Here is a 16,152-nt window from a genome sequence, read left to right on the forward strand (position 1 = left end):
TCGATAGAAAAAAACTTTCAGAATTATAAAAAAGAACAAGTGACTTTGTTCGTGAGCTGTTTAAAGTGCTCAAATCATTTCTGCCGAAGCTTAGAAGCCACAGGGACACGAACTGTACAAAGACCATAAACAATTAATGCAGATGATCGTTTGTTAAATGTTTCAACAATTTATGCAGATGATCGTTTGTTAAATGTTTCAACTGATTTCACTATGAAATTTGTCTTCGATGAGTTTTATCGAATAATTTAAAATTTTGCGAAAAAAATTTCCTTGTGGTTATTTTAATTTTTTTTATCTGTACTCTTAGCCGTCACGAGAAACATCCCTGGATACAACGGTCTGCTTTCGACTTCTGTTTGTTTTAAAAAAATGACATTTTCTGTCATCTATTTTGAAAAGGATTGTTATGTGGGATAGTATTTTTGATTTTGTTATCCTACATACAGGTTTTTTTTTGTGTCCAGAGTACCACTTTTTCGTATTTAGGCATCAGATTTTGTTTTCGACCAAAACGAAATTTTCAGAAACAAGTACACAAAAAAAATCAATAAAATTATTAGAGAGAAAATAATGATTGTAGTTGTTAACATTTAATTTGATATAATTTATATATATTTGATTCTCAAAAATTTGTTCTAACCTATGTAAATGATTAATGAATGAAATAAAATCCTCAACTAGCTCTCCAGATAAAACGAAACCTAGTTGAAAACTGATACCTGTGTACTGAGGCTGTGAGATAACAAGCGGCCTTGGGCTGCTATTCCCACTCTTACTTATATCACTCCAACGAACGTATCAAAATACAACACCGCACTCGCCGTCACTCTTCATGAACGTGAACTGGAACTGCATATCGGTAATTTGCATTGGCAATTATTTTATCCGCAAACAATTGTATCGATTATGCGAAACCCGAGTGCTAGGCTGGAAATGCTTTGACCTGGTATTTTGTGTCCCTTCACCGTTGTCTCGATTCGCTATCACGCCACAATTCTCCCAGCTCCGGAGGGATCTGTGCTGTACTGCAGCACTGGCACACTTTAGGTGCAATCCATGAAACCTATCACGCGTGAGGGGAGCTCGTAACGGCTAGTTTAGCCAATCGATCACTCATCCAAACCACTGTTCTCGAGCTCAAATAGGCAATTGTTATTCAATTTCAAAGTTCACAGCCCGGCTGGCTTTGGGAGATTCCGATGGATACACCAAATCAATCCGACCGATAATTGACGAGCGTGTACGGAGCGACTATGAGGTGAACCACCTCAGCCACCCACGCCCCAGTGAATTCTGGCACATGAAGCGCGCGACTGATTGATTGAACGTTAAATATTAGTTTCAATTTACATAAATGCCAAATCATATTGTCCGGCGGCCAAAGCGGACGTGGTTTGTGATGCAATATGTGAATACGGAGAAAACTTGAAAGCGGGCAAATGGTAATCAACCGAGCAGTGTTTCGCTTGCGTACTAATCCATTCGAGAGCTTGTTGACTAGGTGTTTAGCAGGAAAAACATGACCGCTTTGCGGTTTTGAAATTTAAATTAATAATCTAGCTAAATCTGGAAGTCTAACTGAAATTAATTTTTATTACATCGACTACAACAGTAAATCTCGTGCGAAGCGGTTTGTATGGCCGCTGCTGGTGATCTTTAACAACAGTGATATTTCAACTTTCAGCATGGGATCCCCAATAACAATAACTTGTTCACCTTCCGGAGTAGACGAAATCAATGCTGTGCAAGATCATTCAACTGTGGATAACGGACTGAAAGGAAAATATCAAAAACAAGTATTAAATATAACATGGTTTATTGTTTGTACATTTTCACGTGAATCACTTGATTTCTCTTAAACTACAAGGCTTAACGTAAGCAATAATAACAGCATTTTCAAAAAAAAAAACTAAACTACGATTACGATGGCACATTACTCAAAAGGACCCGTTCAACTCAAAGTATTTTTCACGGATTTCAGAAAACTGAAACTTTTGATAGTTAGCCACCTTTAATGGTTTTCGCTCTTTGGTAGCGGCGGCCACACTGTCGTAGCCTTTAACAATCAACACACGAATCTCGCCGAAATGATCAATCACCTGCTTGTTCGCTGGAATTAGCCGCTTGGCTAGATCAGTGGCTTGGTCGATCTGTTCCAAAGCCATATCAAACCGCCCGGTGGTTTGAGATCGCAAATAAAATCCGTACGCCAGATAACCCTGAATGATTGGCACATGTGGGGTGAGCCGACCGTACAGTTTGATGGTGACATCCAGGAGTTCCATGAAGGTTGAAACGGCTTCCGAGATGGCATTCATTTCCATCAGACACTGTCCGTAGGTATGAAGCACATCGGCGTACAACCGGTGCTGGTTTCCATAATGCGTTCGCGCCCTCTGGATGGCCTGACTGATAAGCATGCTTCCCAGATCGTAGCGCTGTTTGGAAAAGCAGTACAACGCTTCCAGTTGGAGTACCTCGATGATGTCTTCGACCGGTGTGGTGTCCGTGATCATGTCCATGGTTTTCAGGGCCCATTCGTGACACGTCTCATATTCCTGAGCGCGATAATGATGGTTGGCCACCTGCAGGTACGCTTCGACTAGAGTATCAACGTCGGTGACATCCTCGATCAATGAAAGTAGCTTTTCGCATGTTTCATTGGCCTGCGAAGTCATGCAGCCACCCTTGGACCGTAACAAGAGTTGGGTGCAATCCAGTTCAAGCTTTCGATGAAAGCGATTGTCGACAATTAATGAGATCATGCTTTCGGCAATAGTTAACACGTCTACGCTGCATCGTGTCCAACCAGCTTCGAGCAAAAATTTGCCAAGCTTAAGTGCTCCCAGCAGACGCCGCATGAACTCAGGCGTGCCTGCCTCTAGGGGTTGTTTTTGCACCATATCACAGTAGTTCGCTGCAAGAGCCGGAAGTACCGGCTCTCCGCTTAAGCCTGCCTCCCGCAGACACTGATCCACGATCAGTTGATTGGTGTTGTGTCCAGTGAAAATCCTCATGAATAACTCCGGATCCGACAACGCCTCCCGTAGCACACCTCGCAGCGTTGGGTATTTGCACATCTCCTCGAAAATGTTAACAAGTGCCGCCGTCGGCAAAAATTGTAACTCGGAAATGCGCTTTCCGTTTTGATTTGTGCGATTCACCTCCGCTACGAACACTTTCACGCACTCCTGATACAAGGACGGAGCGTTTGCCGGCACAATCCGTATGCCGCTGAAGCGGGCCTTGTGGAATGTATTGAATATTTTCGAAATCATTGTCTCTTCCGTTTTGGTACCGTCGTCTTTGCACTATCTTCTTTTATCCTTGAACTTTCAGAAATTTAACTTAACTGCTGTCTCACTGTTGTTGCTCTATTCTCGCGCGATCTTACGATCTGGAGGGTTTCACGATTGCTGTTGAACTGTTTCATTCGGGTCCGAAGCACTTTATATATATGACGACCGGCCGCTCGGGTATGTGTACAACTTTATACATACACTCGAGCACTTCGCCTCGCCTAGTCTTCATATACAACGCAGGTAGTCATACAAGTTTCCTATCATCATCGTGCATCAACATTCAACAGTGGCAGCGGCAGCAGCAGCAGCAGTTAGCGAGCTCTCTCTTTTGGCCTTCCTTTCGTAAACATGATCGTCGGTCGATCGCCGCAGCAGCATCTCCCGGTCAGCTGCTAGATCGGATGAGAAATTTTCTCCTCCAACAGACGAGCCTCCAAGCGTAATGCTTGCACGAGTTGACCGCATGCTCGGGACGAGGGATGAATGTCAGTAGATGAAGGTCTCACAGCATCTGGACCGTAGCGAAAGGAAACGATCGAGGATATTTTTAGCGCAAGTAATTTATATCTGGCGCATTCAACCACTATTTAAGGAAAAAAACTAGTACTGCCACGGCGAATCAATGTTCGATAGAAAGCAAAGAATCGTGCAAAAAAACTGTATATAAAGGTTTCGATGAAATAATAAATAACAAGTCACACTACTCACCGGCCCCTCGATCAGTGCGCGGCGGCTCTTAGCACACATCCACGTTTGGTGGTTTTTTTTTTTTTTGTTCACACAACATTTATTTGACACGGCACAATACAAATTAATGTTTTACGGAGCCAATTAAATCTAATGCCTTATGGTCTAAAATATCTTATAAGCTAAAGGCAAATTCTTTACCCTCGCTGCCGACTACGAGCTGAAACTATATCTAATACTAAAACTAACATGGTTTTTTTTTGTTTCGCTGTTAAATTGGCACCTTGATGCTCTTCAAGTAGCTATAAACATGTAGCATGTATGGCAAGTTTCGCTGAGCGAGAATATCACGAACTGGCACATAGGGCTGTATTCCTCGGACGTTTGGTGGTTGTTTACCGCTACGGAAAGAAAAAAAAAAACAAGCGGTCATTTTGTGCAATTTTCGTCGTATGAAGTATCTTCGTATTTGCTTAACTCAAGAACCCAAAAACATTTGCGCAGTTGCGTGCGTAATGTATATACTGAAGCTTCGTCTCCTTGCCTTTGAGTGCACGTCTTTGACCCTGACCTAAAGATAGTTATCTCCAGTGAGTTCTTCAGCTGGGTGAAGTACTCCGAAATAAATAACTTTTATTTCCAATTTTAATTTAACCCTCAAGTTCCTTTTTCTTGCAAACAAACACCTATGACTTTTTGCTGTCTTATTGTTTGTTAGATGATAATTCGATAAAAAATTGCGTGAAAAGTCGCAGAAACCATTATAAAAAATTGTTTTGTTTTGTATGACTAAATATAACTTACTGAATTTTTAATTCTTAAGTGGAACAAACGATTGAAAAAGTTGGTGAACAATCGATGATTGGCATTGTAGTATAAAAAAGGATATCGCCTGTAAATGTCTAAGAAGTGATAAATTTGTGTTGAACAACTGAACTGTTGATTTGCTAAACTTGGTTTCTTCAAGATGCAGTTAAAATTGTACCAACAGTTAAAGTTTCAATATTGTTAAATCCGTCATTCAATTACGAGCCATACGTAATTAACTAGTAAAATCCAATCCAATGCTGCGAAAAGTTTTTCGCTTAGGACACGTTTAACACTGTGGCGTGAACGTGACCGTTTTTCCCCACAATGCCGATAGTTTTTCCCATATGTAGATTTCAGCATTCTGGTTTTTTCATCATATCAGCATCCTTCGGTAAGCAATTATTCTATCCGATTTGTATTCATAACAACAGTTGACCGATTGCATGACGACATTTCTCCACCTTGTGGCATCATGAGCCACAGCCAGACCAGATCTCGTGTGTGTCGCGACATATGCAAAAACAATTAGTTATTCAACGTGTCATAGTTGCGTGGGGGTCCGTTGCTCCCAAAGCGGTTCATTCCGAAACGGTGTTCTCTAGATGCCACCGATTCTATGCTCCCAGGTTATTAGATTTTCTCAGCCCGATGGCCAGCGCGCCGCCGCACGCTGTGAAGTGATATTATTGACGCGGGGCAGCAGACTCGATCTGAGATATGTATTATGAATATATTGCTTTTTCATTAGCGACCGGTTTTTCTCCTGGCACCGGGGCAGAACTGGTAGTCTCCCGGCTGTTTAAATACAATAATAAAATATTCCGTCTGCCTCACACAGCTTGATAATAAAGTCTACCATATAGAGAGATCTAACTGAAAAATCACTGTTGCCGTTTTCATTGCTCTAGTAGTAACCAGTTGATGACAGGAATTGCAACTGTTGATGTAGAAACTACAGCCTCACTGGGTCACTCTGCGATACGATTCGACAACAAGCGAGTTATCAGTAATTGCGTTGTAACTATCTTGCCAAAATAAGATTGGAACACAATTTCAGTTTTAAGATAAGGCCTTAGCTGTAGGGTTCATCGCTTAATGATCGTTCAAATACCATGTCATTTCTGCTATTATGTTCAACATGCTGAACCAACTAATCGGTTTTAATACTAAAGCTTAATCAGACAAATTAACTTCAATTCGATTATTGTTCAATTCTAACCAATTCTAACCTGACATCCAGGTAGGCAGATTACCGGTACCCTGAAGTTGACTGAAAGTGCAACATCAATAGAAAATGGTTATAAAATACCTTTGAAGTGCAATTACTAAAATCAAAATCATGTCATAATCATTATGCAATTAGACTTACTTTAAAAGTGCACTATCATGCTGTTTTGTTCCGTGTTGATATACACTGGATTCTGTTTTTACGCGATTGATGCGTCCGTGCAAAAAAAGAATCGCGTAAAAACCGCGTAATTTTGAGCAAATCGTGTAAAAAAAGATCGCGTCGATAAGAGAATTTAAAGATTTTATATCTTCCGCTACGTGTAAGAAAATCGTGTCAAATAAAAACACATGAAAAACAATCGCGTAAAAAAAAGAATTCAGTGTAACCTGTGTCCGCTAAAGAGCAAAACAAAAACATAAAACAAATTGCGCTTTAAACTTAGGTAATATATCACCAACTTGAATTCAAGGTACATGTGATCCTTCCAAAGTCTGTCACGACTCATATATTTCTTTCTAATCTCTTCAAGGGCAATGCTGGGAAGGTTGACGTATTCTTGTCACATTTCCCAGGGGTGAAGTCGTAGGGGATTACATTCTAGATAAATATTTCATTTGAGACACATTTGGTTCAAACTTTCCATATAACTAATACAACGTAATAAGAGGATTTTCTTCATCATTTGCTCTGACCATTAAAATTATTTTTAAATTCGTTCGTAAGTGTCAAAACCTTAAAACGAAAGAGGCATTCGCTTTTCATCAATGAATCAAATTGCAAGGCAAATATTTTGCACAAAAAGACTTTCATTTTTAGTATTAATGCTATTGCTTGAAAAATCTAGTAAACTAACTCTAGGAGAAATTTCGTGATGATACTAATGAAAGAATAATGTTTCAATGAAACAACGAAGTGGAAAAACTGGTACGCTCATTTTACCTATCATACCGGTACACCCTGTAGGTCAATTAGAGGTCACAAGCCCGAGCGCCCATTCCTTCTTTTTCATTTTCTTCCTTGGACAACCAGCAGGTAATAATCGGTGCCTGCAAATTCGGAAATAGATGTTCAACTTGAAATGCGTACGTGACATTTCGCACGTAGTGCAAAGTTGTGGTCTCAAACCAGGTAAACTCTGGCTACCGTCGCAACGTGCCCGAAAAAGTATGAAGAAGAAGCAATTGGCCGTAAGGAATCGTATAATTTTGCCGTTGGTTCATCATGCCTACCCGGTAACTATCGGTAAACACATAAATAATTGAATTACCTCTATTTCTGGATAGTTCTGGAATATTTTGACCTTAAATGGTTGCTTACTTTATTTGCTTTGAGGTAATTTTGTATCACTTTTTGTTTATCCCAACTTATCCTACGATTGGCAGAAAAACTACTTGAGTGATTTTTCTCAATTTTTATTTAGATTATCATTACTAACTTTGTCAGTTTTGAATGATTCCATTTTTAAGCAGAAATTTATATCGGCGGTAAGTATTCTAATATAATTGTCAACGCTAATTTTGCGAGAGACTTTCCCGTATGCACCAAAGCCAAACATGTTTAAAAATGATTGCTTAAGCTAAAGATTTTTTCCGAGTTTTATCAGCCCAAACCCCAAGAAAAAAAGCCCACCACAATCCCACAATTCCACCAATAATCAAGTTTTGAAAATATTGTTTGAGCATATTTTTCATTTCTTTGTAGACAAATGATTTGTGTTTCTTTTGTTGTGAGTTTTGGACCACTGCTGTTTTGATCTTTGTGGTATGATTTTGTTTGAAAATTATTGTATCAGAAAATCGTAATTTCAATGTAACAATAAATTTTTTCACAAAAGTTCAAACCGTTGGACAACGTAGTTCTGTTCAGCTAACAAAAAACAAAATAAAATCAAAACACAGCCTTTGAAAAAAAAACAAACTTTGTTTCATTTTTTCGAGCTAAACGGTAACCCCTCGAACAAATACATTTCCAAAACTTTAAAAGGATAAGAAAAATCAGAAATGAATAAAACATTTAACAAATTATTCAGTATTCTGTGCTAGTAAACTCTGATAACCCAGTTGCATTTTTTATTATCCATAGTATCATGAATGACAAAATTTTCACAAATATCGTAAAGTGTTGGAAATAATGAAGTAGACAGTTCTATTTGATAAAAAATTGGTTTCACCACTTTGTAAATTAACCCGAACCAGCCCAGAATTCTCTGTGATCATTTTACTTTTCTCAACTTTGGATATCTACTGTATCCAAGTACAAAACTAGACTAACTTGATATGATTTTCTCTGTAAAGGGATATCTATTGGTGTTCGAAAAAGTATTGTCAAATGATGGAAATGTCACTGAATTTTATTTCACGTCGAGAAATGTTCAATGTGTCAAATGATGCCACATGGCGATGGATTAAGGTCTGGATTCCTGCGTAGGATTCACTAATCATTCTGGCAATAAATTCGACAATTTGCCTATTCCGCTCCAAGAAAAACAACCCCACACAAGACTGTTTGACTGTTGCTTGAGTAAATCCAGATTGCGTCGTCTCTTGGTGTTTTTCAAAATAAGCTCATTTGTTCACAAACCGAGATGGATGTTTGATATGTTTTTTAAGCTCTCACGTGATATCAAATAAAATAACCGACGAAGAAAAAACAAAAGATTTGGTGGAAAAACTCAACCAGGTTCTATTTTACGTTATTGTTTACCTATGATTTTCCAATTGGAAATTATAAGTGCTTCGCACGAGCTTCATCATCACTTAGGTTTGCATGATAACGCTACATAGTTGTGTTTGTTCAGGAAATTGATTCCGAATCGAAAAAAGCGAAAAAAAATTGTCCTGAAGCTATGTGAGTTTTAGTGTCTCTAGCAAAGATAAAAGTGCGTGGAAAGGCCTCAGAGTAATTTCTGGCCGGATTCATCGCTTAAGAAAAAACTTAAGCTTAGTCTCTGAAAACTTTACACACTTCCGACTAAGTTAGGAGCTCCAAAATTCGCAGAAATGCTTGAAAAGTTATAATCCTCCATATTTTTTCTCATTTTGAACACTAGAACAAACATTTTTTCGCTTCTGCCGACCAGTTGTCAACACAGGTTTATGCTAGAGCTCAAACTGGGAAAATGAATGATTATGGTTACTGCAAGTTTTCGTGCCCACAGCTAACCTGTAAGTGCGTAAAGTCTTCAAATACCCAAATAAAGTTTGCCCGTGAGCAAACGTAGAAGTGACGAACCCGGCGAACAATCATTCTGCGGGCTTTTGACGCACTTTTATCATCACTTAGGGCACCAACATTCAGAGGAATGTTTAGAAAACTATAAACTTTCATGTTTTCAATTTGAGCTATGTAGGGAGAATCAAATCATATTTGTTATTTATTATTGTTACATTCGATTTATCACAAAAGTCAATCAAGATAGATATGTTGTGCACTATTTCATTTCCAACACTGCACTGCAAGTATCAGATATTAAAAAAAAATAAACAATGCCAAAAGTGTCAAAAATGTCAACCAAGAGATGTCAAAAATAGAGTACACTTTTTAATATTGTTCCTGTTGTGGTTGCTTAGTGACCACGAAAAATGCTTGTTCTTTCTCAACAAACTCGCCCCGATAAAGCAGGATACGCGACAAAGGAAATTCGGAATGTTTTACCGAAGCGAGTGAGTCGTTCACTGGTTAGGTACTTATCAATTGATTTGTTATAATTCGTGTGATCTAGTTTGGTATAGTAGATGTGTATTGAGAATGAGTGTGCGATATGAGATTGAGTGAACTTGAGTCATCCAAAGTACTGTGATAACAGGTTGTAAATATAATTGTTTACTTGATCTATTGCAGGTTAACATCGATGTACAGATCTGATAAGAATTATTTAAGTAAAATTTTGACGATATATTCTCCAACATGCACCAGAAACGGAACTAACTTTTTTTCCGTCGGTCTAGTTCCGCCACTGTTTTTTGTGCCAATCACCGACGCCCAGGGAGGCACGACTCCACCCAGGAGCCTACCTCACGACCCGTTGATTAACGGACCGGCGCCAACGGCTTTACTTCCTCATGCGATGGAAGGCGTGATCCCAGAGATTTTTCGCCTCAGAAAATCTCCCGGTGTCGGCTAGGATTGAATCTAGACCAGTTTGGGTTGGTTGTGAGTGGATCACGCCACCTCACAACCATCGACACCTATGTCGGCGGTGGGATTCGCACCCAGGCGTCGAGCGTGGTTGGCGAAGACGTTAGGCCCTCGCCCATGTTATGAACTTACTGCCATGAAAATTATGATGCCCCTTTTCTTCCTTTCCTTTTTCTTTCTTTCTTGCTCTCTCTCTCTCTCTCTCTCTCTCTCTCTCTCTCTCTCTCTCTCTCTCTCTCTCTCTCTCTCTTCTTTCTCTCTGTCTCTCTCTATCTCTGTCTCTCTATTTCTCTTTCTTTCTCTCTGTCTCTCTCTATCTCTCTCTCTTTATCTCTCTCTTTATCTCTCTCTTTATCTCTCTCTTTATCTCTCTCTCTCACTCCCCATCTCTATCTTCTTCTCTCTCCCTTTCTCTCTATCTCTTTCTCTCTCCCTTTCTCTCTATCTCTTTCTCTCTCCCTCTCTCTTTATTTTACGATATTTGTGAAAATTTTCTCTCTGTCTATCTCTATATCTCTTTATCTCTCTCTCTCTCGCTCTCTCTCTCTATCTCTCTCTCTCTCTCTCTCTCTCTCTCTCTATATATATATATATATATATATATATATATATATATATATATATATATATATATATATATATATATATATATATATATATATATATATATATATATATATATATATATATATATATATATATATATATATATATATATATATATATATATATATATATATATATATATAAATATATAAATATATATATATATATATATATATATATATATATATATATATATATATATATATATATATATATATATATATATATATCTCTGTTCATCTCCCTCTTTCTCTATCTCTCTATCTCTCTCTCTCCTTCTCTCTCCCTCGCTTTTTTGTCGACTTGATCGCTAACTTAAGGGTTTTTTTCCTGTATGGACTTCCTTACTGCGACCAGAATTGTTAATCTACTGTGAGATGTGCCCGGGTGTCTGCTGTACCCCTGTACCCTGCTGAACGATCGATTTTTGATATACAAAGTTTAACTTTTCAGCTCTCAAAGCATTTTTATTCGGGAAAAACGTTCCCAAAAAAAACTGAAAATAAAATACTTTTAAAAACGACCGCAAACCTCGGAGTAACGACCATTACTTTCTGAATATTTGGTATTCCTCACGAACAAACGTGTTTTGTTGCTGATGAATTACTCAACATTCAGAAACTACTACCTATATGCCATAAATAAGAGGAAATTTCAAACTTTGCTCTTTTTTCTCGAGCAAAAAGGGGTTATATACCTTAAGGGGTTAAAGGTTAAGGGGTTATATACCTTTTTAGTTTTCAAATACCGAAAAAAAATTTATTGCATTATCTTCAAATACAACATCTTGAGAACATTTTCACAAATTTTCATAAAGATCTGAGCAATCGGAACAAAGTTAGAGCGATTTGCAGCGCGCCTCGCCACGGCCGCATAAGCTAAACTTGAAACTTTACACGCGATTATCTCGGAATACTGTTTTCCGAAAAATGACTTTGCCGTGATCGTGATTGCGGGAAAACTACTGAACCGATTTCCTTCATCTTCTTTTTTATTTTCGTTATTAAATTCGCCGGTCCTTGAGCGATCGCTTTTTGAAACATACAGTTACGTTCTACCGCAAAAAAATTTTCAATGCAATTTATAGCGCTCAAAACGTGCATTTTTTGGGAAAAACGTTCCCGTTTGCACTGAAAACAAAATACTCATAAAAGCGATCGTTCAAGGACACGGCACAATTCTGATCTAATGAAATAATATGAGTTTTTTTATTTCGGTTGACCCGTTGAGTCTCTATCAGGATCACCACAAGCCTCTGCAAAAAATAGCGTTTCGGGGAAACGACCATTACTCCAGTAATAATTGGAATATCTCAAAATCAAACGTATTTTTTTGTTGTTGATAAACTGTACTTTCAGAAAAATACCACTTTGATGCAATGAAAATGGTGCTATGCACTTAAAAATAAATTCAAACTTCTCTCATTTTTCTCGACCAAAAAGGTATATAACCCCTTAAGCCTTCTACTCCATCATGTCATCGATAGTCAGCGATATAAACAATGGAGATTTATTAATATCCGAGCGTATTTGAGAATTTTTCTCAACTTTACTTTGCTCTTCAGAAAGCAGAAGACACCCTGTTTAAAAAAGGCCTTCATAGGGGAGTACATGATTGCTTTCATTACGACGGTATCATCCCGATTCCGAAAATACCAATATTGCAGAGAAAATAATCGATTTTTCCAGAAACCGAAAGTCGACATATCGAGTTTCAATTTATCGTCGGACACCGATATCCGGTTTTGAGCGTCACCTTTGCTCAGGAAATACCAATACCAAATACCAAAGGTGTATGATTATTTTCCACAGTTTCATACAGCCTCCGAAAATCGCCAACTTATACAAGGTGTTGGGGAGGTCACTTGAAATCCTGTAAGGGGTGATAGAGGACCCTATTTGATGAGAAAAATTCATCTACGCATGTGGCCAAAATTTCATTTATTCACTTTTTTCCGTTTTCGGTTACGTTTGCTTTTAACGAGGTCTAACACAACAAGCACGATAACTAGCTCAGTTCTGCTGGTATCGTTGGAAGGCTGAGAAAATTTCGTACTCAATAGTGTCCTAAAAGCGTCGAATTAGAGAGTATAAAAAGCACTGAGAAAGGAACAAATGAGAAATCAAATGTTTTTTGAGAACTAAGCTGCAATTTTTTTATGAAATGCGTGATAATCATGGGTTTTGTTGTTAACCAAATTAAACATTGAAGTCTTTTCTACAGGTTGTTTTTTTGACACCAAGCATCTAATTCTTTTAGTTTAGCTGCTATTTCACTTTAAAAGCAATAATCAGCGCCTTCATTTAGTATTAATTTAATATTATGAGATTCACAATTTTCTACTCAACTCTCTAGTTCGACGTTTTCAAGACACTATTGAATACGAAATTTTATCGGCTTTCAAACGAAACCAACAGAATTGAGTAAGCTATCATGCTTCTTGTGCTAGACCTCGTTATAGGCAAACATAACCGAGAACTGAATAAAGTGAATAACTCTGCAGTAGTTTAATTTTGGTCATATGCCTAAAAGGATTTTCTTCTTCAAATAGGGTCCTCTTCCACCCCTTAAAGATTTCAAGTGAGCTCCCTAACACCCTGTTTTTAAAAACGGCGTAGAACATCATATTTAGGTCGCTGGACATCCGAATTGATTCGAAAAGTTGCCATAATTCTTGAAACTTTTTGACTTTTTGAGAGACTTGTGATAAGAATCGACCCGTACTTACCCAACAAACAATTTTGTTGGATAACGGCTTGTTAAGCTATAGTTCAGCCGTAATCCACTGATAAATGGCTTATTAAGCTGTTAATCAACAAAATTGTTTGCTGGGTACATACCTTACACCCATAAGATAGAGGTGGGCAATCCGCTCACGAACTGATCTAAAGAGCTGGTTCATCAAAGTGAGTGAGTGATCTATCGCTCTTTTTTAAAGAGCGGTAACTCACCCCTTACTTCAAGCAAAAAGCTGAAGCTGATTCTGTTGATCAGACACCGCAAGCGAGAGCCATATTAATGTTTTACACCCCAAGCGCAAAGCGGCGTGCAATACTGCAACAAAACTCTCAGAAAATAGCTGCCGCCGGCTGCCTGCTCTCCTATGCATAACCATCCACCAGCCGCGGGAATGAAAAATAAAATCTACTTGCCACAATTCACACACAGCGCACGGGCTGGCTAACGCCGGGACGCACACGAAAAGAGGAACGAAAAGAGCGAGAGAACTGGTACACTGATCTTTTGAATCTATGCAGACAATCCGCTCGCGAGCTGATCAGAAAATCAGTTCTTTAAAAGATCGAAATCTTCTGATCGCGAGCGGATTCCCTGCGAGCTGAACAAAAGAGCCATCGGAAGAACCAGTTCTTCTGAGAGCGAAAGATTTCGATCTTTCAAAGAACTGAGTCTTTTGTTCAGCCTGCGAGCGGATTGCCAGAAGATCAGTGAATCAGTTCTTTCGTTCTTTTCGTTCCACATCCATTCGTGTGCGTACTCGGCATTAGCCAACCCGTGTACCTACCTGTGTATGGACAAGTTGTTTTTTTGCATGCTCTTGCGGCTGGCTGGTGGCTGGGTGATGAGAAATGCAGGTTATGCATATCAGGGCAGACGTTTGGTGGCAGCTTGTTTCTTGGAGTTCTATTGTAGTTTTGCGCGCGACCTTGCGCTTGGCAAATCGGGTGTAAAGCTTTCAATGGCTCTTGCTTACGGTGTCTGATAATTAACTACACTGATAAAAACCAAAAATTATGTAGGAACGAAAAGAGCGAGTGAGCTGTAAAAAGAACTAGTTCATCTTAGTGAGCGGAACCGCTCTGATCCGCTCACTATAGTGAACCATTTTTCCCACCTCTACCATAAGACAAGAATTAGTTTACTTGATAAGCCTTAATTAAAAATACAATTATATAAAATTTAAATATTTATCAATTCCACAAATAGTGTTCATGTCCGCACGGATTACGAAGTTGTGCTTAGTTTTAATTCACATTACAACAGCTGCTTCCTGATTATTCTAAAGCGTCACGCCATCACCGTTGATGAAGTAAACAACGAACCGAAACTGGGCTCCCATTGATAGCATACTCATCATTCAAAACGTAGTACACAAGTTAGAGTTACTCGCATAATCGTACTGAGCGCAAAAATCCTGCTACGATTCGCTAAACACCAAGAGCACACACAAAGCTCAGTACGACACAGCCAAAGCTGGGATGGCGGAAATTGTCTAGTGCGGTTTGTGCTGTTTCTTGTGTTATTTATTCAACGGTAGCACTTCGTTCCTTAGGAATTCAAACGTTCCAGCCACTGCCTGGTTTATATTAGCATATAATTCCTCGGTGTGTGTACATAGCTGGGAACGAAACAATCCAATTGCTATTCACCGCTGAACCCACACGCATGGTGACACAATTTCAATATTCCATCATATTCCGTCGAGAATTTCAAGCATCACGATTGTTTTGCTTCCTTTCATTTTTTTTAACCAAAAGCCATTTGAAATGGGTCAACCGGTATGCGCCGGGCACGACAGCGCCGTCAGTTGTCAAAATGCTAAGTCTGATGCGGTTTTCTGACTATATCGATCACTAGCTATGCAGCTGTCAGCTTAAAATATCAAACTGAAACCTTGAGTTTTTTGCGAAATAAATCACGTGTATTAAGAGTGACAACACATCAACAATTTTTTTTCCTAAATCATGAAGACAAATTACTTTTACTCAGTTATGCTAATACTACCATTTCGATATACTCCTTCGCTGCACAAAGTAATGTTACATGAATTGCTATAGAGTGGCGGAAAAACAAACAACAACTTGTCAGATGTCAAGTGGCAGCGCTGCGTCATTAATTTTATGGTGTGAGGTGTGACAGTATTTAAAGATGTCCGTACTGCGCGCTGAAATCAAGTCACGAGTCACGACATGCAAAGAATTTGTTTAGTACGCTAGATTCGTTCTGACGGTGGAAGACCGGGTCCGATCAGGCTGGGAGACGGGATGGGAGCCGTCTAGCTCGATTTACTTGTTTTTGTTATCGGGTACAATTCGTTCGTTTGCTATTCTACTGCGCGGCGCCGCAGTTTCTTGCTGGATTCTATCAGCACGTATTACCGCGGTATATGTATTTTAACGAGAACGAAACAATCCAGCTAAGATTCATTGCTGAACTTACATACATGACGACAGCATTTCAATACTCAAACAGAAACAGTAGAGAAGTCTCGGAATCATGACTGTTTTCTTGTCTGCCTTGCTCACGGTTTTCTAATAAAAGTGACAAGTATCTTGAATACCAAATGATGAATGAACGATACTTTCAATGAACATAATTCTTTGTTTTGAATATATAATGTTAAAATCGGGTTCGTCG

At 38.8% G+C, this 16,152-nt stretch overlaps 2 protein-coding genes across 6 annotated transcripts in view; one reads left to right on the forward strand and one right to left on the reverse strand.

Annotated features, from left to right (window-relative positions):
* Nucleotides 1-16,152, forward strand: part of LOC129720980 (Ig-like and fibronectin type-III domain-containing protein 1) — a 326,155-nt gene that overhangs the window by 234,438 nt on the left and 75,565 nt on the right. The gene's annotated exons all lie outside the window — the stretch shown is intronic.
* LOC129720981 (uncharacterized) lies at nucleotides 1,801-3,441 on the reverse strand. The gene has a single exon (XM_055672975.1). The coding sequence runs from the start codon at nucleotides 3,279-3,281 to the stop codon at nucleotides 1,941-1,943; it is 1,341 nt and encodes a 446-aa protein (XP_055528950.1). The 5' UTR covers nucleotides 3,282-3,441; the 3' UTR covers nucleotides 1,801-1,940.

The sequence above is a fragment of the Wyeomyia smithii genome, chromosome 2, assembly GCF_029784165.1.
Source record: "Wyeomyia smithii strain HCP4-BCI-WySm-NY-G18 chromosome 2, ASM2978416v1, whole genome shotgun sequence".
Classification (NCBI taxonomy): Eukaryota; Metazoa; Arthropoda; class Insecta; order Diptera; family Culicidae; genus Wyeomyia; species Wyeomyia smithii.

Bases quoted from the DNA above. Each gene is read 5' to 3' on its own strand.
- LOC129720981 (XM_055672975.1), bottom strand. From the start codon at position 3,281: ATGATTTCGAAAATATTCAATACATTCCACAAGGCCCGCTTCAGCGGC.